Source organism: Poecilia formosa, unplaced genomic scaffold (assembly GCF_000485575.1).
Source record: "Poecilia formosa unplaced genomic scaffold, Poecilia_formosa-5.1.2 Scaffold118, whole genome shotgun sequence".
NCBI lineage: Eukaryota > Metazoa > Chordata > Actinopteri > Cyprinodontiformes > Poeciliidae > Poecilia > Poecilia formosa.
In genome coordinates, this window is record NW_006800057.1 from 1262228 (window position 1) to 1286580 (window position 24353).

Below are 24353 nucleotides of genomic sequence, written 5' to 3' on the forward strand. Positions count from 1 at the left end.
AGATCCCAGGAACAACATCAGACATCTCAGTCCAGAAATGTGCAGTTCTAGGCACAGCCAAGATACTGGGCAGAACCCTCAAGCTCCCAGGCCTCTGGTAGAGGACCCGAGCTCAGAGGATGAAAGAGACCACCCACGGAGGGTGAGAGGGGAATTTTTTTATATATAAACTACCTTGGCAGTAGCAGCACCTGTTTCCCTCTCCAGTGATGAGCTTTAGACCCTAAAAAACATAAAAGATACACAGCTTTATGAGGTGCTGTGTAAAAGTATTTGCCCCCATTCAGAGTTCTTAGATTTTTTCCTTTTCTTTTTTTTTATGTCTAAATGTGATAATCAAACAATTCTTAATATTAAAGATAGACAGACGTCAATGGCTCGGTCCTAGCAGGATGTGTTGTGAATGTGTGACAGCTCCAAGTAGGCAAAAATTCTCAGACAGGTTCTTTTGTTGATTCTACAGGTCAGGAGTCAGTCAAGTAAATCAAGTCTCAGCTGTTCCATGATTTTACATGTAGTTTGTTTAATGGCTTTTGTCCCTAAATAAGTGAAATCACCAATTTCGGCATTTGCTTAGCTGGTCTTTGGCCGATGTTAAAATATGTTACATGGTTTAAAATATTTAAGATAAACAACAAACCAAAACCAGAGGAACTCTGTAAGGGGAAAATACTTTTTCACAGCCCTGCATGGATCAGGTGAGGAGCTTCAGTAGAAAGAAACATCCTGTAATTACAGTGTCAGTGACTCGGGTTCACATAAAGGTTAATAAAGAAAAATGAATAATATTTACTTAAGTGAATGTGTTTGCATGTAGAAGAAATATAAGCACTATTGCTTAGCTAATGCTGATTAATTTACAATTTTGCTTTAAACTAAGATTCTCAGCTCAGTCTCACAGTGAACACAGTGTAGCTCTGACACATGTCCTCTCACCATAGGGCACCCGGTGACTGCGTATGGACAGTAGGGGGCGCACTGCACCGTACGGTTGGGAAGACAGTGGCATAACTGGCAGGGCTCCACCTTCCATCTTTCTCCAACTACATGGGATCGACTGTGATGGCGACACTGATCACAGGGTTCTGTCTGACACCTGCACACAGACATGGTACAAAAAGTGTCGTCATGGCTACGGATTAATGCCCAGCTGGACAGTAAGAAGCAGCCAGCAGAAGTGTCGGTCATTGAAGGTGATCTCCAAGAAAAGTTTGTTTTACTACTCGACTTTATTTCCTCTAAAGTGATGGCTCTGATATCGATGAATTATTCATACAAACATCATGGAAAGGTTATAAAATAACAAAGTGAAATGGATGATTCCTACCGACGAGCCTTTCTGTAAATCCCTCTGCACACCCTCCCATCCACGTGCTTGGTGGGATGATCGGGGCTCCGGAATGACCACTGGACACTCTGGACCCCACAGGGGCCCAAACACTCTCCCCACTCAGACCATGACGACCAACCGCAGTGCACTGAGGGGTCAGAGACAGATGTGTGGGATCAGAACAGAATGGATCATGTGTTTATACATGATCCATTCTGTGCGTGTGTGTGTGTGTGTGTGTGTGTATCCCACCTGAACAGTCTGGGTTGGGCCGACACCTCTGCGGCCTTCCCCTCTCACACACACAGAGGTCACAGTCCACTTTCATCTGCTGACCCGGCCAGTAGCGAACACCGGCCACCTCACACACACACTCTCCGGGTGACACACACTGCTGTGTGTGGTTCATCACTTGGCCTTCGGGGCACCAGCAGCCTAAAGGCGAAGAGGGAAATGTGACGATTCACAGTGACAGTTTCCAAGTTAGCTGAAGGCGTAATTACATGAAATCACAAATTTAAACTCTTGCTGCGGTGCAACGTGTCGACCGACCAGAGAAGCAGGGCGTCGCAGGGTCACAGGTCGACCCACTGCTGATGTGAGCGCAGGAGAAGGGACACGGAGCACAGCGGCGCCTCACCAGGCCAGGAGGACAGCTGGTGTCAACACAGCCATCATCAGGACATGGTTCTGGAGGACAGGAAGTGGAATTAATGTTATTACACCATGATCGTAGGACCATAAAAAGAACCGTCAAGTGGTTTTTGTTGTAATCCTAGTTCTAGACACTTTCTTCAAAACCCTGAATGTTTTTATGCTACACAGAAATACATGGAAAATGCTCTCATTTTCCTGGGAAAAATAAAGATTTAATGTGATAAATGCAGATGTCACTTTGTGGAAATGATTTGTTTTTGTAATTCTGCACACGTTAAATGAGTCAGCTGCACAGACTTGTCTGAAATGATACATGACTTTGATTCAGACTAAGTTCAAACCAGTTTACAGCTCAACCAGACATTTTGAAGACAGGCAGGTAACGTCTACATTTCTTAAAATTACCTTGTCATTTGATGTTATGAATAAATAAATGTGACTTTCATCAGGATAATAAAGGAAATCTACATCATATATATGAATATAAGTCCTAAAAGTAACATCTATACAGCAAATATAACCGGTCCTCATTCAGAACCCAGTGGAACACCATAACACATGATTCTGTTTAAATAAACCTGTGAGCTGTATGTTGATAACTCAGTCCTTACTGATCTCCATGGAGATGTTAGAGGGTCCGGGGAGCTGGGAACAGTGCCGACCTCCATAGCGAGGAGGACTGCAGTCTCTGAGCCTCACCTGCACCTCACCGCAACCACGGGAACAGCTGGACCAGCTGCTCCATGGCAACCACTGACCGTCCACTGAGGACAAGCAAAACAACGACCATATAACATCTCACTCCAATTAATAAGAACAAATATCAAAAGTATACTTGTTCTCCATCTGCTTACTGGGGCAGGTGACGTTGAAGCACTGTTGCTTCTGGGTGTGTTGGCCCAGGCAGCGGTGAAGTGGGTCACCTGGGGGGCAGGATCTCCGCCGACTCATGGTACCTGATCCACAGGAGGCGCTGCAGGAGCTCCAGGGGCCCCAAGAGCCCCAACTCCTACATCCATGCTCATCTGTGGGCCCTCCAGATGGGGTTAGTGAAGAGTCAGGACAGTCTGCTACACCATTACACACCTGATGAAGAACATCATCAAGACACTCAATAATTTCTTGACACAATCCAAAAAGTTTAATTTTGAAACATCTAAAAATGTTTAATTTTTAACAGATGTTTAAGTCTTATACATGGGTAAATATACATTTTGATTCTTTCCTGATTTTGCTCATCAAATCACCAACTTTATTAAAGAAGTTTGTGTGCCAGCGCTGATCAACATGGTGGTTAGATACACACCCTGTTGAATGGTAAACAGCTTCCATCCATGCAGGTGAACTCAGAGCAGGGCGCAGACACGTTTCGACTGCCAGGGGGCGCTGCTGAAACGGTTTGATCTGGAAACAGGAACATGTTTTAGCAAACAGATGTTTCAAAAGAGCACTGACAACTGTCACATCACTTCCTCTTCAGTGTTTCCTGTGTTAAATATTGTGTATGAAATTCATTTTCCAACTCCTGATGAAACTTGAACCTTAATCTTTGTATATTACAGATCATCACACCAAACTGCATAATTATGAAGTGGGACACAAAGAATAGATGATTTACAAAAATGGTTTCCCAAAAAAAAGTAATTTTCACCAGATTTACTCATATACCCCTAAATAAAACGCAGGGCAAACAATTTCCTTCAGAAGAACTAAACTAAACGTTAAAAAAAAAGAAAGAAAAAACTAGATCCTATTATACAACTTGCACTGCTTCAAAAAAATCAAATATAACCTGATATCCTCTGCTTCCTGAATCCTTTTGCAATGAATTAACAATGTCAAATTTTATTTTCGTATTACTAAGGCTCTTTAACTTGTTTCTCTGAATCTGGTAGTTCCTACAGTGCAGAATAACATCTTCTATTGTCTCATCTTTGCCACTTTTTTCACTGTAATGTGAACTCACCACACACCAACTCATCATCGCCGCGTGGGCAGTCAGGGACGCCATTGCAGACTTGGGTCACGTTCACACAGGTGCGGTTGTCACACGGGAAGCTTCCCGGACAGGATGGTATCTGAGCGGAGCCTGGGAGATGGACGGTTCGTTTCCAATGCAACAAAACGTTAAAACATTTCCTCTGTGGATCCGACACCCTCACACGAGCATTACTACAAACTCACCACAGGTGTTGACGCTCTCATCGGATGCGTCTCTGCAGTGGGGGGTTCCATCACAGAGCTGCTGGTAATCCACGCACTGGTCCCCACTGAGGCAGAGCATCTGGCCCGGTCCACAGGGAGCAGCACACTGCAGCTCATCACTGCCGTCCACGCAGTCCGTTTCCCCGTCACAACGCCACGCCTGAGGCACACACTGACCCCCGCTGGCACACCTCAACTCATAGGACCTACAAACTGCAAAAACGGAGCTTTCATTGACAAAACTTAACATTTATCTTGGAAGATGTTAAGTTACCATCACTTTAGAGATGGACAGAAGTCTGATCCTTTGTAGATACATCCCTTTCTGTTAGATTAGGATTCAGAAAACCTTTGAAAAGAGCCAAGACTCGTTGAATGAAGCTTCAAAAAGTATTTCAGGGCATGTCTCAGACCATCACTCCTGCCTACATCCTGTAGTATTTTGGCTTTGGAACTCTCTACTCTGAAAATTTATAGAAGAAGGTGTGAAAAAAAACAGAGGTTGTTTTTCTGTGTTGGTATGATCGACATCCAGGCCAGTTTCAGGAGAGAGAGCACCAGCTGCTCTGTGGAAGACCTTCACAGTCAAACAACAACTGGGAATTGAGACACTAAACATATGCGGGGAAAAAAGTTATAATTGTAAAAATTATTGGCTGTTACAAACAAGAACCCACCTTTTTTATCCATTTTCTACAAACTGGATGATGAAACATGAGTAAAACTTTAAAAACTTAAAGTTGAATACCATCTTTAAGAGTAATAATACTTAATGGATTTATATAGTCATTATTTCTACCAGTTATTTATTTAAGATCGTTTCTTACCTGAAGATGGTGTGACAGGTGACGGAGTGATTCCAGCGGAGCAGCTGGTTCTGTTCTCATCCTCTTGGCCCGCACAGTCCGCTGTTCCATCACACAGCTTCGTTTTGGCAACGCATGAACCGTCGCTGCAGGCAAACTGATGGGGAGCACAGGTCACTGCAAGGCCAAGAAAACACACGACATGTTGAGTCACTTAAATTTAAGACACCAGAATATGTCGTTTAAAAGGACATGAGGTAAGAAGAGAGAAATGAAGCTTTTTTCAACGTTTTAAAGGGGTATGCACATAAGCAGTGTCAGACATGTGAAATACTTTCGACCAAACAAGCCAAACCAGCTGTGTCCAGTTGGTGGCTGATGCACCAAGACAAAGTTTGGATTCCTTTCCTGTTCTATTCAGATTTGTTGATGCTTCCAAAAAAGTTACCCAAAAGTTAGTTTAAGAATTAGAAGTTAAAAACTGAAGTATATGAACCATTGACTGCATTGTTTTGCATCTATTCCAGGTCTTTTTTTTACCCAAATCTTGTGCAAGCTAATTCCCAAGACCCCAGCGTTGAGCATTGTTTTGTCTGTAGAGACATTAGAATGTTACTATTCACCTTTCTTTGGGCAGACAGCTTCATCTGTTCCTGAAGGGCAGTCTCTGTGTCCATCACAGAGTGTGTGTGCAGGGACACACCGATCGTCAGGACATTGAAACTTTCCTGGTGAGCACACACACCTGCAAATCACAGAGTCTGGTTGAGATCAGAATATACTGTTTCAAAGGACATGGCTGTAATATGAGGTCACCAAAAGAATAAGGAAAAAGCTAGCTGCGCAGCGTCAAGATGTTTTTCAGTAAATCTTAAAAAACACTGCTTGTTGTTTGAAATATTAGCATTACTGGCACTGATTCAATGCTAGCAGACAAACTATACAAAGGAACCAATTTTAGTCTCTTAGATGCTCAAAAATGTGCTTAAAATCTCAAAAATTAGAATAATCAAAGGAAAACACACCCTCTTTCATCACTGAGGTCTCCACAGTCATCATGGCCGTCACAGCGGTGGATGTAGAGGATGCAGCGTCCTCCTGGACACAGGAACTCCCCTTCTTCACACACCACACCACAGTCTGAACGGGTGATAGATCACAACACAAAGCAATAGAAGAGCAGCTCATAAAAACGCATCACCAACATGAATGAACATGGATAAAACATACCATGAAGTTAATTTATCAACCAGCTGGGAATCACATTCTCTGTGTCAGTTTACCTTGCTCATCAGACCCGTCAGCGAAGCCACAGTCCAGCCGTCCGTCACACACACGGCTGGCTGGAAGACACTTTCCGTTGGCACACTGAAACTCTCCGGGAGGACACAGAGGCACCGGGGTGGGGGGTCCGCAGAACTCCTCATCCGATTGGTCAGCACAGTCTGGGTGGCCATCACAACGCAGAGCCAGGTTCAAACATGGTCCACTGCAAGGTTGGGGTTATCTCACTTAATTCACTTCAAGAGTTTTAGTCCTGCAGAAAGACTAACTGTAAAACCGACTCAAGTCATGACAGAAAATATTTTATTTATATCAAAGCTGAAATGATTAATCCGATTAATCGTGATGAGTCGATTATTGAAATACTTGTTGATCAATTTGATAATCGATTTGCCGCTAACAGGAGTAGACAGATTAAAAAAAAGGCATTTGCTGAAGGAACAACTCAGTCAGAGCAGTAATTAAGTATAAAAATATAAAAGGATTTTGCAATTATGGTAAAAAAAAAATCTATCTATAAATATGTTGCACCTTGGCATGTCACAATAATCAATAAATTAAATATTGATTTATTGGTAAATTAAAACAAAGTCAATAATTTCTATTGGCATGATTTCTCATTTATCTCTTTCTATCAAAAGCTGGATGATAAAAGTCTTCACTTTGGTGCTTTAGTCTCAACTAATTGAAGGACAATTTTGTTTACAAAGAGTTTATAATTCATTTTATTTGTTGTGTTGTTTATTTTGGATATTTAAAAAGTGTTCCAGTTCCATTACTGATCTTTCAGAATGTGCTCTTGCATTATTATTTTGCCAATTACCAGCATATTACTTAAAATAGTCTCAAAACAACAATATTATCCTTTATCACAAAAACTTCTGGAACAATTTATCGTCCAGCAAAATGTATTATTGTGACAGACCTGGTTGCACCCAGAACTCCTAATATGGCAGGTTTAACTTGACCTGGTTCAAATTCTGTACACAAGAAAAATAAAAAATCTCCTATTCAGTGACTTTAGCTGTCCAGTTATTAATCAGCTGGGCTGCGTTTTCACATGTTGATGTCAGAAGGATTGTTTTAGCTGGGGGTCAGGAATCACCTCGGGCTGCTGGAACATCTGAACTGCTGTGGGGAGCAGGTGGATGGACAGACCTCATCCGAACCGTCTCCGCAGTCGTCCTCGTTGTCACACACCCACTGAGAGGAGATGCAGCGTCCGCTGGCACAGGAAAACTCTGACTCCAGGCAAGGAGGCGGGGGAGGAGGGCAAGACACGCCCTCACAGCGCCACACGCCCTCTTCACAGGAACTGGACAAAACGACAACAGGTGTCAGATTTCCAGCCGGTCAGTTTCTCTAACATTAAAACAGATTGATTGTTATTTTCCACATGGTTTTAGACGGACGGACCAGTTCTGACAGTGATTGGTGATGGCACTTCCAGGCGGAAACATGGAGCCTTCCCATTCACAGGGACACTCGGTGGGTTCTATACAGCCGTCACCTACGGAGCGATATGAAGCACGTCATTCTGAAATTTAAGGTTTGCGAACCTTATCTGAAAAAACTGTAAAGATTTTCTTTGGCTATTTTACATATTTTTATAGGGTAATCTTTGAAAAGTTACAGTAAAACATTAACAGCAATATTTTGTTTTGTTTTTTAGCTTGACATAAGAGAAAAAAAAGGGCCAAATTTTCTCATTCCTTTCTAAGTGTCACAGTACCAAACTAAGTATTTAGCTCCAAATTAAGAAAGCTAATTATTTAATTAGCTATTTATTTAGGTTGCTAATACAAAATATTTAGTTAAGAAGCTATATATGCAATTTCACATGAATCAGACTGTTAAAATAAAAACTGGGTTTTTGCGAGTATCCATATAAACTACTGCTATGTCGTTTGCTGGTCCCTAATGGACCTATTGTAAATAATTACACCTTAAGTAGCACGTCTTTTTGTTACCGTGTCTGACTGTGCCAGCAGGGCAGAAGCAGCCCTCCACACAGGACAGCACCCCACACTGAGAGTGAGGACTCTGCTGGACACCGGGGCAGGACGGAGTGCAGGCTGGACCGCACGGATCATAGAGCTGCCCTTCATCACACTGAAGAGCTACAGGGAATGGAAGCAGAAGCTCCTTAAGGACAGGCTCACCAGCGGACAGGAAAAGTTAACCAAACAGTGGTTTGGGAAGTACAAAAAATGAGACCATCATTTTTAAACTCTTTCTACCTTTAATATGACATTTATCCTGTACACAATTCCTCTTGGTTAACCCAAAAATGTTAATAAGCCTCAAACATGAACGTGTAAGAAAGTAAAAGTGGGGATGTGACTTTGTGACTTTCTTAGAAGAATAGCTATATGTGCACAATTATTGGGCAAACACTGGGTTACAAAAAGATATTTTATGGAAGTTGTCTATGATTTTCCAATTGAATTTGGACTATTTTGCACCACTGATTCCAAAAATGACATGCATTTCTCTCAATCAGGTCAGGTTTTTATTCTAATTTGATTAACAGAAATCCGATCTTCTGACTAAATTGATTCATTTTTGTGACTCTGTCAGTTCATTTCCATTGATATTTCTCATCCAAGGCTTCAGGAGAAAAAAAATGTTTTCTAACAGAGTGTATTAATTAAATGTTACAAACTTGGATTTCTGTAAATTGAATAATAAACACTGATAAGGGTAAGCACATGTGAATTGAACATTAGTTCAGAAAGTCGACCTGATTGAGCAAAACCAAAGTGATTTTTGGATTCAGCTCATCAAAATGACCCTGAGGCAGTTGAAAAAAACCCAGACAATTTTTTGGATGTTGTGCAAAATTATTACGCAACTAAATGAAAAAATATATTCTTCCTACTTACTGTTTTCATCTGAATATATGAGAAGCTCAAAGCTCTTTAAAAATCATGTCTGACATTTAAAAACAAAATAGGTGATCAATGAAGACATTTCTTCTTAAGAACAGCGATCAACCAGTTTCTTTCACTTCGCCATTAAACGGCAAGTAGAACTGAAAAACATTTACAATGTTCAGGTCAGACTGAAATCCCCCAAAACGTTATTAAACGATACGCTACGCTCTAAATTAAAACCATCCCTGAGCATGTTTGGAACAACTGAAACATCAGCAGAAAAAATCTACAGAGTGGAGCTGGAGGGTTGGATTTATGTTCAACTGAAGGTGGAAACAGTTAGAAAATGATTTATCATCGTCTCATATTTCTCCATATTGCCATTAAAAAAAATACTTTTAAAATGTCATTTGCGTGTTATTTGACATTCGGGGAGTGTTTGGTGTGTGAATGAGACGTACGGCACAGATCCTGAGACCTCCAGCGGATGTAGACTCCTCTCCGGTTGCACTCCTCTGCATATGAAGCAACAGCTGTGCAGAGACATTCACAGTCCCCACCGGAGTCACAGCTGAACGCGCCAGCAGAACAAACAGAACACATGTTCAGCCTTGAAGGAATTACAAACTATGTACTGTAAAACAAAAAAAAACAAAAAAAAAACTCCCCAAATAATAAAAACAATCTGGAATGGAAACCCAGTATTTTTGTTTGCAAGGCAACAGCCAAGATGCACAATGCAGATCTCAAAGCCACAGCACTGTGATTATATGCGTCACTCACCCACAAGCATCAAAGACACACCAGTCATAATACTGCTGGAAGGAAACCTCAGCATGGCAGCGTGAAAACAGCTCCTGAGTCAGCACTGCACACCTCTTCCTGGCCCAGGTCACTCTGTGGGGATTCAGCTGAAAAGGCAACAACCGTCAACAGCGGTGCTTTGTGCCGCCGGGGGAATGAACACATGGACGGATGTCCATGGTAAACTTACAGCGCAGGGATCTCTGAGGTCCTGGTTTTCCACGTCGGGGCAGGAAGGGCTGACCTTCCACGAATTTCCAAACAACTCCGGCGTGGACTCCACGATACCTTGCCGTGTTGTGAAGTCGTTCTCAGTGTCTCCGTCAAAGTTCCCACACAGGCCTTCCACCTGACCCCGCAGGTGGGGCGCCAAGCGCACGTACACACGCATCCCTGGTGGGAAAAACAGAAACAAACAACAACACACGATTAGCTTCAATAGCAAAAATCATGAAAAACTATTACAAAAGAAAACCCTGATCAGGAAGTCGGCCTACCTCCATCCCAGAGCAAGGTGATTCCTAGTCGGGAAGACAAAGCGACAAATATGCCAGCTCTCTCCAGAGCCAGACCACTGCCGCTGTAGGTCTTTGGTAAGGAAACAGGCATTCCGTTCACCGTTACTGCTTTACCTGAACGCCACAGACGAGACACATTAAGTCACCAAATTACTTTCCTGCTTCCTAGGAAACATATTCTGATGAAAAAGATGCATATTCTGTACATTTGGCTCTAAAATAATCTTAAATGTGATAGAAAAAGCTGTCCACTGAAGGTTACAAACTGGTTTCTTTAAGAAATCCTTGAATTAAAGTTTAAAAATTGGAATAAAACAAACAAAGGCGTTCTTATTGGTCATTTCACCAATGAATGAACACAGACAGAACCAAGCCTGAAAAGGCTGCAGTGATGCCTTTTGAGAATGGCAATATGGGTTATTACTAGGGCTACACCGATTTATCGGCCAGCCAATTTCCTTAATTTTGGGAGATCAGTGATCGGTCGATATTTACACATGAAGCCAATCTTATCCCTGGACCTTCTCTACCTCAGCAAAGGTCTAGAAATCAACCTCTGTCCTCTTCTACTCTCCCCTGAGAAAAGCTTGACTGACTGACCCACCAGGTCATGACCCCATGTTTACAGTTAATACTCACTCTACTGATGCCAACTCAGCAACATTCTTGTTATTTTCAGCGACATTCCAGGCAAAAAAAATCGGCATTGACCAAAATAGGAATCAGCAGGTCCAGCATTTTATAGATCGGTAATCAGCCAAAAAACTGCAATCAGAGCAGCCCTAGTCGTTACCCAGGGTGGCATAAGAAATAGAAAAATGGAAGTTATGTGTAAGTTGTGGCCCAAACTAGTTTTCCATTAGTTTTCCAAAAGTAAGTCATTTTCTTACTTTAATTGTTTGCCAGTTGTGCATGAATCACATGGTTGTCTGTTATGTCAATCTTTCATCAAGTCTTTCCCCAAAACAGTGTGTGTGCGTGCGTGCGTGTGTGTGTGTGCGTGCGTGTGTGTGCGTGTGCATGCTACCTCTCAGCAGGTGTATGACTGTGTTTCCGAGGCTGAGGGTGACCGACTTGGTGCAGGTGACGCCGGTGCTGCCACACGGCACGTTCTCCGCCGTCACGCTGAACAAGCCGCTGTTCTCCCGGGCCAGCACGTACTGGCAGTCACCCAGGAACGAGTAGCAGCGGCCGTCAAACGTCACATAGTGTGGATCTCCGGTGGCAACGCACACACCGGCACAGACGGTCTGGGAGCAGTGCCAGCGCCGCTTCTTACACACACTGCAGGAAAAAAAAAAAAAATGTGTTTGGTACAGCTGCAGGGGATACAAACCTGCAGCTGTAGATGTTACCATGTGTTGCAGTCTTTAGTAATGGTGTCATTGGTGTAATAAAGTTGTCCGTTATGGTGACATGGACACTCCTCTGGTGGAACACAGCGATCCTCCTGAAACGTGTGAAGATGCAGACTTAGAACCACAGATCATAGCGCTCTGCTGCCTGCGTGTCTCCAGGGCCCCCCTACCACTAGATCTACATACACTTTATTCATTTCCAGTTTTTATTGTGATAACTTCAGTAGCTTCATCTTTATTCAGATATGCCTCAAACTAAATTTGGAACAAAGGGCCTGGGCTGATTGGCTAACAGGGTTGCAGGTGTGAGGGGAGAGAGAGCAAGAGAGAAAGTTGTACATGGGGGCGAGGGAGAGTACATTGGAACTAGGAAATGAATTTACCTCTAAAGAATCACTAAACATAAGAAACATGATTAGTAACTAAGACAGGACTGACTTAAGGAAAGCAGAACCAGGTTGATCTGAACCAAAATAAGAACAGATACCAAATCAGAACTGAGGAACCAAAACCAAACCTAAAACACCCCGAAACCATGACAGAAAATGTACATCAGAACAAAACCAGCTTTACAGACTTTCACCTGCTTTACCAATGTTCACGACAGCACACAGATGATCATGTGAGGTGAAATTAATCATTTTGTTCAGACATGCAAAATCCTGAATGTGGGGGAAAATAGTTAAACTACAATAATCCCTACAACATCCATAAAACAGAACACGGTGGTGGCAGCATCATCCTGCTGGACTGCCTTTTTTCATACTTTTGCAAGGCAATAGAGGACCAGCTGCTTCTCTCTATCCTTTCTACAAAGGGCTAAAGTGAATTTTTACGTACTAGAGAGACAGTTCCCTGAGGACAGACGCAGCCAGACAGTGGCTCCCTGCAGCTGGAGTGTGAGACGCTGGACACAGGCTGATGGCCAGGAGGCTCCAGACTGGAGCAGGTCAGGAGGCAGGAGCGTGGAGAGTAGACCAGAGAGTGGGGGCACTGTTGTACCTCCTCACAGAGCTCCTGGGTGCAGTTAAACACGCCCTGCTCACACACGCTGGAAAGCGAGGGAGAATAATGTTAGATGCTCACGAAAGTTTTAAAAGTTATCTGAAAATTGTAACGTCTGCATGTGATACAGAAAAACAGTTCCAGATAAACCTGCTGAGTGGACTGAAATGCATCCCTGATCTTTCATGCTTGCTACATTTCTGCTCGCTCAGGCAGGTTTACAACACATCCATAAATGTTCAAGTCAACAAAACGTGCTCAGCTTTTATTATAATCCTTTCGCTGCCAAGGACTGTCGCTCCAGGCACTAAATTTATATGGTTTTGTTTATCTGTATAATCATTAGCCATTTCGCAGTACAGTGAGTCAGCTCAACAGACAGGTTGCTGTCGGCAGTAGAAAGACGATGTCTACTGCACATAAAGCTTAGAGTGGATATCAGATCAATTCCAGGCTTTAGAGGGCAGTTTGAAGAGACTCCATGTGTTGTGATGTGGTGAAGAAATGCAATGAAATCAACCTATCCTGGTTCAGGGAGCAGGATCATAGAGTGATTTCATCAGAGCTCTCCCACCACAGGGTCTCCTCTTCAGACAGAACGTGGCTTCCTGCTCTCTGAATGCTTTTTGACACAAAAAGCATTAGTTTGAGATTTAAGGTCAGTAGTGGCTTGATAAGTCAACTGAACGGACTTCAGACTAGATCAAAGTCTGTCACTGTAGGTTTAGTGACGAGAAGTCGACTTGCTAAACATCTTTTCAGTGTCACATTCTAGTTTCATGTTTAATTCCAGTAACTTTGAACAGCTGAATTTCCACACCTCATCTCCACCATCAGATGGTGAAAGCGGTACATATAAACTCTGCATATCAGAAAGCCGTTAACTTTCTGATATGCTCTTAGATATCAGACATACAACCAGGTCAGGCAGTGATCAGGCCATCTATAGTGTCTTTCTAATTCCTTTATATATTGATATTAATCTATATATAAAGGAATGACCATGTTTATTGGTCATCATAAATAAGGTGCTAAATAATACCCATATTAGATTTAATGTAACTGTGATGTTCAACTAGAATCGCTTCATTTCATCAAATCTAACAAAAAACTGTACATTTAATATTTATTCACTTTTGTAAAAAATTACACCAAATGATGGATTTGAGAATCAGAAATGATTGATAAATGGCCCAATTGTTTCAGTTGACTGTAGGTTTGGGGACTATGATGACACTGGTGAACCATCTCTATGTTGATTCGGCCTTATTGTTTTTGGATCATGACTTTTCCCCAATAATGAACCACCTTCGGTTTTCTGACAGAGGCTTTTCAAATTTCTACTAAAGATATTCTGATCATTTGAAGACAAAGAGATCCACAGTGTCAAAGACCATACTTAACATCGAGCAGGAGGTGATTTTCCAGAACTGTATCCTATGTGCAATAATGACAAACCTCCCAGAGGAATATTGCTAAGAAACTCAATCTTAGCATCATCTGACCAAAGCACATAATTCCACCTGAAGTCCCAGTAGAGTTTTCAAACTCTGGAAACTCTACTTTTATGTGTAAAGCACAAGATAAGTTCATCTTGGAGAATTTGTGTGAATATCCTACACTTTTTTCAAGAAGTAATAATTAAGCATTGTTGTTCAGGTTTAGACATAAGTTAAGAAATACCTGACTTGACATCATTTGTGTAATTTCCCTCCCCTCTCTACATACCAAGTGTTGCAGCCTTTCTGCACCACAGCGCCTGCTGGGTACACCTTGTCTCCTTCCATGCAGGGGCACAGAGAGAGAGGCACACACTGGCCTTGCTGGTCCTGCACAAGTCCTGCTGGACACTGACAACCTGGAACACACACGCCGCGTCCTGATTCAGAGCCGAACTCGTCACAGCTCCAGCCCTGACGCCGGTCTGAGCAGGAGCCACCGCAGGTATGACCGCACTCCTGGTACACCTGGCCCCCTGTGCACTGGACCGCTGGGTAGGAAGAGATCTGCTTTTAACATACGTGCATCTGGGAGGCAAACAATTATTTTAAATGATGAATGCGCAACTTAGATAGAGGTGCCAGTTGTTGAATGAACTGTAAATAAAAAAGTAATCTTTTAGAAGGGGACCGGGGAGCATCTTACGGCAGAGTGTTTGGTTGCGCCACTGGACTGTGACGCCCTCCTGAGCGCAGTGTCGGCCGTAGGCAGTGAGGACGGTGCAGTGACATGATGTCCTCTGTGGATCACAGCCACACACCTCCGACAGGCAGAGATGGAAATATGGCTCCCTGTCCACTACGTCATGACACACCTGCAGGGTGGAGGTGAGAGGATTGTTTGATCAAGAAGAGAGAGGTAGGAAGACAAAACTCTTGTCATACACACCGACCTGAAAGACCAGACTATGTATGATGGCACATGCTGTTTGGGCGTATATTCTCCTCTGGGTGTATGTGGAGCAGGGATCAGCTGGAGTTCCTCCAGGCAGGGTGCAGGGCTCACTTGTGAATTTCTCTGCGAAGGATAAAACATTGTTCTCCACATCTCCCTCTGGGGTGGTAAAGTCATCATGCTGGCTCCAAGTCAGAGTTCCACATAGACCACGCACCTTAAACACAACACGTGCATCCATTCACCACTGCTAAAGGGACATTCGCATAGAAATGGCTGCATACAAAGTAACTTGTTTTTTCCAACAGGCAACCAAATAAGCATTCAGGAATCTGTTTTTCTAGAAGTGGATGTCTAGGAAAAGGATCACATGTGGTCTCAGTATCACCTTGTTGGCAAAACCAGGCTGTAGGCTGATGAGGGTAAAGGATCCATCTAAGTACCATAGAAGTTGGGCTCCAAAAGTCTGGATGACGATGAATGAAGAGGTGGCCTTGCGCAAAACCAGGTCTCCAGTCGCCACAGGCATCATCTCCCGTTGGCCATTCAGAGTCACGGTGCCTAAAAAGAACAACACTGTCCTGAAACATAGGTTCAGGGTGGCTCAGGTAGTGGGAGTCCATTCTGTAAACAATGGGTTACAGGTTCAAACCCCCGCTCCGTCTGTCAAAGTCATTGTGTCCTTGGGCAAATCTGAACATGAAAATATGTGAAAGGTGAAAGTGAATGGGCCTAAATATGAAAAGACTAAATAAGAATCTACTCTGGCACAGTTAGTAAAGTTCACCAGTGAAACACTTCGTTATCACATCCCACAATTGTTGAATGTGTCACTCTGCCTTATCCAGTGAACAAACAGTACTGAGCAAAGGTCTTTGTCCAGCCCTATTTCTCCACGTTTTCTTTCCAAGAAGCCAGATGTTCTGCTTATTTCCTAAAGTCAACTTGAACATTAGTTTCCTGTGTTGCCTAACATCTAGTTTAGCTACAGATAGCTTGTTCCCCTCCTTTTCAGTTTAGTCTGAAAAGATGAACATGTACCTTAATGTAGGAGCCATTGCAAAGAAATTTGGAAAACACCACTGTCACGTTGTATATTAGAATCAGGACATTGTTTTTACTTGGCTTCCCACTTTAAAGATATTAAAAAATAAATAAGTACACACCAAATTTGACTCAAATATAAAAAACTGATGTTCTTTTAATTCTGTTATTCATATTTAGTTCCTTACAGTTACTCAGTTAGTCAACAGTTTCAACACTATGACATATTTATCCTAACTCACCAGTGTGTGTAACGGTGACTGTTGTGTGCAGAGCCGTCACTGTAATCTCCTTCAGACAGCCCGTTTCTCCTCCCGCTGCCCCATCCCCAGCTGTACACTCTCCACAACGCACTCCCACCGCCAACTTCCTGTCCACAAAGTCCTGGACACAAAGATGGGAGCAAACAGCAGTAAGCTTCCACCCAAACGTCTCAGTATGCGTCACTGTGTGCGCTGTCGTTTGTGTCTTACCTCCACAACGATGAAAGGACAGTCTCCACCAGGCAGTGCATACCGTTTTTTGTCGAATGTGGTCACCTGCAATGCCCCCATCAGAGTGCACTGGCCGGCGCACTTCTCTCTTGTACACTCCCACTGACCCGCCCTGCACACACTGGGGGAATAGGGACACATTATGGAGAATCAGAATGAAAAACATGCAAAAGGTTTTTCGGGATGCTGTTGCAGGACAAGTAGAGTCGTTTCTCACCAAGTGTTGCATCTCATCTGTATCCTGTCCCCAGGCTGGTGGATGCGCCTGCGGTGGAAACAGGGACAGTCTTCTCTTTTCAAGCAGAGACCCTGGTAAAGGTAGCGATCAGGAGGACACTCGCAGCCCCCCACACACTCCTCTCTGCACTGACCCACGGCTGCAGCAGGCCCCGGGGGGTGAGGAGAAGAGCAGCTCGGAGGACAGGAGGACACACAGTCTGAAAAGACCTGTCCTCTGGAGCAGACACGACCTGGAGAGACAAGGGACATTTTGAAGAACACAGTCAAACAACCAAACTGCTGCTTTTGCATGACTTAATGGAGGATAATAACATTCACAATTTTCATCTCTAAGTCAAATACTAAAATCTTATATTTCTGCACCACATAGTGCTGCGGTCCTCCACATTATGACGACGTGTTGTTCAGCACACTCCCGGGTGTAGCTGGCCAGGGTGTCACACACTGCAGCCTGCCTCTCTTTGGGTGGGAGGCTGCAGTACAGGTACTGACAGCTGTCCATGTAGGCTCCTGGATCCACCTGTGAGTTAAAGACACAACCTTTTGTCATTTAATTATAAACCACTATGGTTTGAATAAAACAGGCCTGGGCGATCAGGTTTAGGCGATTGATTTCACCAAAATGTTTCTTCTAACTAGCCCCAGTGAGTGACCCAGACAGAGCAAAGGATTAGGGGAGGGCCGGTGACCTGCAACTCTTGGATGTCTCCCAGGTTCAACACTCTTCAATCAAATAGTTGAATCACCTCCTAAGTGCAGTCAAGAGTCGTGCTAATGACCTCATTATTTTGCCTCAGACCATGAGAACCCATTCTTAAACAAAGAATGTATCTACCACTATCCATTTAATGCATTTGAAGAGTTTTGACATTATATACAGATTTATTAGAGAAAAACTGATGTTTCAACACATTCATCTCTCTTAATCATGGCTAGCATGAATGATTTGGAAATGTTGACAGGTTTTTAGAAGCACCAGATTTGATTGATTTATATTCCCTCCAATGATATTCATGTTAAGCATGTCTGAACATGCTAGGTGATAAACACCAACAATGTCTCCTCTCTATGGAGACCTATAGATTTTCTTTCTGTTTTTTTTTTTTTAACTCTTCTGTCCGTTTCCAGGTTCTTTTAGGTAATGATCTAAAACAATTGATCAGGTGATGAAAAGACTGTTTCAGGTTAGAATCCAGCAGCAACCAGGATAATAAAATACAAGATCTGTGTGAGGTGTGTGTGGTTATTAAAGATAAATCTAAACTGGTTAAACACATCATCACCAGGCCAAAGCTTTGTAAAACCTGGAGATTAGAAGTAGACCACAACGTTCTGATGAGTGGAGTGTGTGTCTTCACTTCGTTTCCCGGGTTGCTGACCTGGCTGTGGCAGTGTGTGAAGGGTTTTTCCAGCAGCTGACGACACACTGATTCTGCCCGCCGGCGTAGAGCGGGATCTCCTGTGACATCACAGCTGTGGCCAAGCTCAGCTGCATCACTGCAGTCCTGATGGACCAATAACCAGCCTCAGTCAGTAAGGCCCCTCAATGAAGGACATTTAGGCAACTACAGCTGTATTTGTACGACTTTCGATGTTAACAAAGCATCGTAATTTATTAGAAAGAGCCAAACACTAAACTGATCAATGAAAGAGGTGAAGACTCTCTAAAGGAATGTTTGAATAGCAGAACCTCGTTGTGCTGGTCCGGAATTTTCCATGAGTTTCCAAAACTGGCAGCGTATGAAGAAACGTCTCCAGCCATCGTGGTGAAATCATCTGTGATCGTTCACACAGACAGCAATTCAAATGCAGCTTAGAGAAACCAAACGAAGTGGGAAACTGCAGCACACCGTAGTGAACATGCATGTGGGAACTCTTACCATCAGCGTTGTTGTTAAAGACTCCACAGAGTCCCCTGGTGGTTCCCAGCTGCTCAGAGGTCACCGTCACATACACCGTGTTGACCATGTCGAACTTCACCCTGACCCCCACCCCGCTCTCCACAAACACATAGTCTCCAAGCCAGTAGACGCTCACTCCTAAAGGCAAAGAGAAAAACTCTTCATGTAAGCAAAATGCATGACTTTTGATTAACAATAAAAATCATTTAAAAAAAGCATTTTCACAAATTTCAATATTCAGGGTTGAATGGTGGGAAACCAGGCCAAGGGAAAGACTGATCACAAGCTACAACTTAGGGGGCTTTAAAATATATATCTTTTAATGCAGATCAGGGTAAACTTTAGATTTTATAAAGCTTGTTTTGGACATGAAGCTGCACTAAAGGAAGCAGCTAATGGTCAAACTGACCAAGTGAGGACGTAAGGAAAGAATAGAAATCAGTTATCCTGACATGACTTCCAGCTGACCTGCATGAAGCAGGAGTAACAGGATGGAGTATTTAGAGATAAATGTATAAGCACTTGTAGTCTATTACCTACAAGTAATAGACTGCTATTTTTTGTTTTGACTGACTCTGAATCTGCAGGTCTTGTGATTGCACGTCCATATCAATCAATGTTTGAATAGAGGTTAAAGGTTGAGAGGTCAGCTTCCATCTTCAGCATTGACATACATGGCCGACGTTCCACCTCTCTCAACTTTTGTGTGAATCCAAAAGCTTTAGCATCACTTCATCAAAATGTTCTGGATGAGAGGGAAAACTAAATGACTTATTTATTTTGGGAAGAGATGTTACAATGGTTTTAAATATATCATTACTTACTTTTTTTTATTTGCTATTTTGTCATGTTTCAAATGACCAAAAAAATAAATTGTAGGTAAAATAAGAATAAATGATAAAAACAGCTTTCAAATGAAGAATTCACTTATTAAGAAGAAAGAGTTGTATAAACTTGTTTGATAAAGTAACTTCCCCTTGTGATTAACCACAAAAAGTACTATCAGTTTTATTAGCCGCCCTCCGGCCTCACTACGTCCAGACCTCAAGAATAAAATATTCATAGGTTGCCTGACAACCTAAAGTAGGCTAATCTTGAAAAGCAACACATCATAACATGACCTAAATAAATTTAAGACTTGATGAGGCACGATGTCATTGATATCATTGTGGAAAAGGTTTTGAAACTATTTTTAAGGCTCTGGGACTCCAGTGAACCAATGAGTGCTGCAGTCCAGAAATGAAAACTGGTTTTTTTTTGTTTGTACCAAGACAAAAGTGGAGCGTTATTAGAGTTGCCTCCCAGTACATCTTATGTAAAACCTGGGCAGCATTTCAGAAACGGAACCAAAACCTAAAATCAAACATGGTGGACGTAGTGTGAAGGTTTTGATCTGCATTGCTGCATGAGACACTGGATGATTTATTGTGATCAATGGAACCAGAAATTCTATTCTCTTGCAGGGAATCCAGAAGCAGAAAGTCCAGAAAAAAAAAAAAAAAAAAAACTTTGCAAATACTGAGGTAGTTCCGTCACTCCGGTGGGGCTGAATTCTATCTCAAAGAGTGAACCAGAATTCTTCCACAGTGGTTTAAAAGTCTTCTAGTCTTTTTACTGCAAATGGCAGCTCAACCAGTTCTGAGGTTCAGGATGTTAGATTTTTCACATAGAGCCAGAAAATGATTGATTTTTCTAATAATTGTCTTACCATTTTGAAATAGTGGCTCCCCATTTGGAACAGGCAGACTGTTCAGTGTTACATTTTTATGATGAATAGAAACCAAATCCAGACCCAGCATCATCCTCAGCGCCTGAAATGATATTTGCACAGATATTTGATTATTATTCACAGATGTGGTCCAAAGATGTACTTTGTGCCAACAGACACTACATCCTCTACCACAGAATGGCCTTGATTGGGAATGGTCACCTTGTTACAGTCTCCCCTCTGGTCACAGATTGTACTGATGTAGACTGCCCAGGTGCCATCGGTAGATGAGGCCAGCAGGTACGTACAGCTTCCCTGAAAGTGGAAGTGCTTCTTGTCAAAAGTGCGATAGTGGGCTCCTCCCCAGGACACGCATGTGGCCGAGCCCAGAGGAACCCTGGCAGTACCCAGCAGTCCGCTCCGCACCAGTGGAGAGGACTGGGAGTCTAGAAGTGAGGTAGAGAGGCAGTGTATGTCAGATATCTTTCACAAGGCTTGGTGTCATTCCATTCCTGTGTAGCTGCTTCAGACCTGGCAGCAGAGTGTAGGTGCAAGTCAAACAGATTTGGTCCGAGGCGTTCTTCCAGCTCAGTCCCCACAGGCTGCTGCAGCATTGCTCCATCGGCATAAGCGAGGAGTTATGAACTCCTGGGAATTTCTCACAGTTCCATGTGGAATAGCACTGACCACGGACCCCAACACCTGAGAGACAAAGGAAACGAAAGATGAACATGTAGCCCTTGTGGTAATTTTGACAGCAGGTTTTACGCAACTTTTAACAGTTTTTTTGTTTTGTTTTGTTTTGTCTTGCTTATTTGTTTAAATCTTAACACATTTTTATTGACTTCATTTACTGCCATCATGTAGGAGCAGACCAGTGGTTTCTTCTCTTAGGGTGCGTTCACACTGCAGCCTGAAGTGACTCAATTCCGATTTTTTTTTTTTTTTTGACATAATGCGACCTGTATCCGATCTTTTCATGACAGTCTGAACAGTACAAGGTCGGATTCCTTTTCAAATGCTACCCATATCCGATACGTATCTGATTCAAATGCGACCTAACGTCCAGGTTGCATTCCTCCGAACTGAACGTCACTGATTCTCAACAAATCTCACTATTCTGCATCCTGATACGCGCACAAGCGGGAAGAAAAACAACAACTATGACGGACTATAATGCAGATTAAGTTGTTAATATGCTGCTCCGACCGGACAACAACTTCAAATATATAAGCTAAGCTCCACCGTTAGCCTCCATGTTTACTTCCGCAAACAATGAGTACTTCTTTTTGTGGCAGTTATCAGAACACTGAGAACGCTGACGCTATGGCGCCCTCTACTGCGCATGCGGGACACTTTCAGGTAGTTTGCCCGTTCAGACTGCAGAACGCAAACAGGTCGCATTCTTGGCAGTGTGAACGGCCCCGGTAAAAAAAATCGGAATTGACAAAAAATCGGAATTGGGTCACTTCAGGCTGCAGTGTGAACGCACCCTTACCCTGAGAGCAGTGAGGTCCTCCCCAGCCCACACAGCAGGTCCTCACTGTCTTATTCACGGCTTGACTCTCCATCTCCGGCGGTCTGAGGACAGAAACGTGCAAACTAAACCATAAACCATAACATACACAGGTTGTCTTAAGGCTTATATCTACAAGGAAGAATTTCTTTCTACTCACACTATTTGTTTATTAACTAACACAGAAACAATTAGTGTTTAAATGTTATTGTCATTTTTTATTATTATTATTATTTGAGAGAGAATTTCAAACAAAATTCAGAACAAATGAACAGCCTCACTCAAAAAGAAATCATGGTTTTTCTGACTTTAAATTTGTGTCACAAATAAATATTTTAGATAATCAAACTAATTTTATATCAAAGATAAGCTATGTGAATAAAAAAATAGTTTTCCCAGTGATGATATGTGGTTGTGTCACCCTGGTTAACAGCTAAACGTGTGTCATGCAGCATGACTCATGCTGCATATTATGGAATCAACCTGAGACCAGGTAAATACAGGGTCAGTATGGCCAATAAAGAGACTGATACTGATACTGATATCAGTATCGATATTGATACTGATGCCAATAACTTCTGGCATGTGGTATTTTTCATTTTGTATTTTATTTAATGCTACATTTTCGCAAAACCTTACAAAAACAAACAAAAGAAATCTGAAAACATATTTGCTGAACAAAATGATGTATTTGTAACAGAAACATTCTGTTTAAAAGAAAAACATGCAGTGCCAATCCAAAAAAGTGGATTTGCCCTTCAATGGTCAGTAAAAATCATTCTATGATATATTGACACATACAAAGACTTTTGTATATTTTGTTTGTGCCTGACTCAAATTTAATCATCAGAATCTGCTTACCAAGTTCTTGCCTTATAAAGGAAACATGTCTAGCAACTTAAACATTATATTTTCACATGAGATGACGTTTTACAGAACCTTCTCCTCAGCTTACTTGTACAAGAAGCAGGACGCCCTCTCTCCCAGCTGTTTGTAATATCGAGCGATTCCGTCGTCCCCTCCATGCACGGTGCGCATCCTGTCCACATCCAGCCTCCATCCCTGGGTGTTGTACTGGTACACTTCAGAGCAGCTCACTTCCAGCTGCAGTCGTGGGGACAGAACCCACTCCACTCTGTCTTCCACCACACGTTCACACCAGTGTCTGCAATGGGAGATAAACGGTTAGAGACAGGATTTCCAGACCCACGGCAGATTTTTTATTTTTATTTTCTGCCTTTCAAACGGGAACATTTTTTATGATTGGAATTGACAGAGGCATCTTGGATGTTAAAGAACAACTACTTATAGGGAGTACCCTACTTATAAGATATTTATTTATTATTAAAGTTTTTTTATAAATTTGATTTTGGAATTCTTCTCAATAATCAGTAGAAAAGTCTTTTTAGACACCAAAGACATTATCAGACTGTAGGAATGACCAACTGGGCAACTGCAAGAGTCAATGTCTCTTCCAGCCAGAGGAAATATTTCTTTAACAAACATCTTTAAGCCTAAATATTAAAGACATATGAACAATTTGTAGCTCAACCATATCCTTAATAAAATCTGTCCATTTTTAGCCATAAAAATCAAAACAAAAGGTTTCAGTCAGGAGATCTGCCAGTTCAAAAATCTGAAAAAAGTAAGAATTTTTATTATCTGTGTTGTATTTTATTGGTTCATTATTTGTATGTATAACTATTTTAAAGTGTTGCAAAAGAAAAAACAAAAGCTGTATAGTTTAATGACAATTAGCTGCTTTTCAGCTAAAGATTTGGAACTCATGTTGTTAAAATAGTGGGACAGTATTACGCTACTAATTTGTTTCTGTAAAATAATGTAACCTTTTGTAAACTCATTTCTCACTTAATAATATTGGTTATTGGTTTGTTGATGTTTATCGTTCAGGAAGCAGGAGCTCTACTGGAACTCACCCGGCTCCCACCACCAGCTGCAGACCCAGCAGAACCACAAGACCTGGTTCCAAGTTCATCTTCGTAATGTTTGACTTTACAGCTCCTATGGAAAGTTGACAAATTTTATGTTCCATTGTTGCATTCTTAAACTGAAATCTTATTATAAACTTCACATCATTAATCGTCTCCCCGAGATAAAAGACAAAAACAAATTCACAGGCAGTTCAAGACATAAAACCATAAAATTCAAAAAGGTTTACAGCCTCGTGAAGAGTTATTGGCAGGTCATTTCAT

General features: G+C 42.2%; 1 protein-coding gene across 1 annotated transcript in view; it reads right to left on the reverse strand.

Moving 5' to 3' along the window:
* Positions 1-24353, reverse strand: part of LOC103143965 (SCO-spondin) — a 48933-nt gene that overhangs the window by 24375 nt on the left and 205 nt on the right. Inside the window, exons 2-42 of the mRNA XM_016675620.1 lie at positions 24078-24162; positions 23096-23305; positions 22123-22205; positions 21156-21326; positions 20847-21070; positions 20625-20727; positions 18896-19054; positions 18706-18791; positions 18395-18520; positions 17379-17535; positions 16993-17245; positions 16755-16896; positions 16524-16665; positions 15626-15798; positions 15236-15454; positions 14989-15157; positions 14572-14833; positions 12679-12889; positions 11836-11930; positions 11508-11764; positions 10460-10594; positions 10153-10355; positions 9942-10069; positions 9620-9729; positions 8253-8402; positions 7699-7792; positions 7388-7597; positions 6282-6487; positions 6024-6138; positions 5622-5743; positions 5020-5175; positions 4172-4405; positions 3954-4076; positions 3294-3391; positions 2842-3073; positions 2599-2751; positions 1883-2020; positions 1583-1765; positions 1328-1478; positions 937-1096; positions 175-223 (exon numbers count right to left, since the gene is read on the reverse strand). Coding sequence (XP_016531106.1) covers positions 175-223; positions 937-1096; positions 1328-1478; positions 1583-1765; positions 1883-2020; positions 2599-2751; positions 2842-3073; positions 3294-3391; positions 3954-4076; positions 4172-4405; positions 5020-5175; positions 5622-5743; positions 6024-6138; positions 6282-6487; positions 7388-7597; positions 7699-7792; positions 8253-8402; positions 9620-9729; positions 9942-10069; positions 10153-10355; positions 10460-10594; positions 11508-11764; positions 11836-11930; positions 12679-12889; positions 14572-14833; positions 14989-15157; positions 15236-15454; positions 15626-15798; positions 16524-16665; positions 16755-16896; positions 16993-17245; positions 17379-17535; positions 18395-18520; positions 18706-18791; positions 18896-19054; positions 20625-20727; positions 20847-21070; positions 21156-21326; positions 22123-22205; positions 23096-23305; positions 24078-24136 — 6451 coding nt within the window. The 5' untranslated portion in view covers positions 24137-24162. The remainder of the gene's footprint in view (positions 1-174; positions 224-936; positions 1097-1327; positions 1479-1582; positions 1766-1882; positions 2021-2598; positions 2752-2841; positions 3074-3293; positions 3392-3953; positions 4077-4171; positions 4406-5019; positions 5176-5621; positions 5744-6023; positions 6139-6281; positions 6488-7387; positions 7598-7698; positions 7793-8252; positions 8403-9619; positions 9730-9941; positions 10070-10152; positions 10356-10459; positions 10595-11507; positions 11765-11835; positions 11931-12678; positions 12890-14571; positions 14834-14988; positions 15158-15235; positions 15455-15625; positions 15799-16523; positions 16666-16754; positions 16897-16992; positions 17246-17378; positions 17536-18394; positions 18521-18705; positions 18792-18895; positions 19055-20624; positions 20728-20846; positions 21071-21155; positions 21327-22122; positions 22206-23095; positions 23306-24077; positions 24163-24353) is intronic.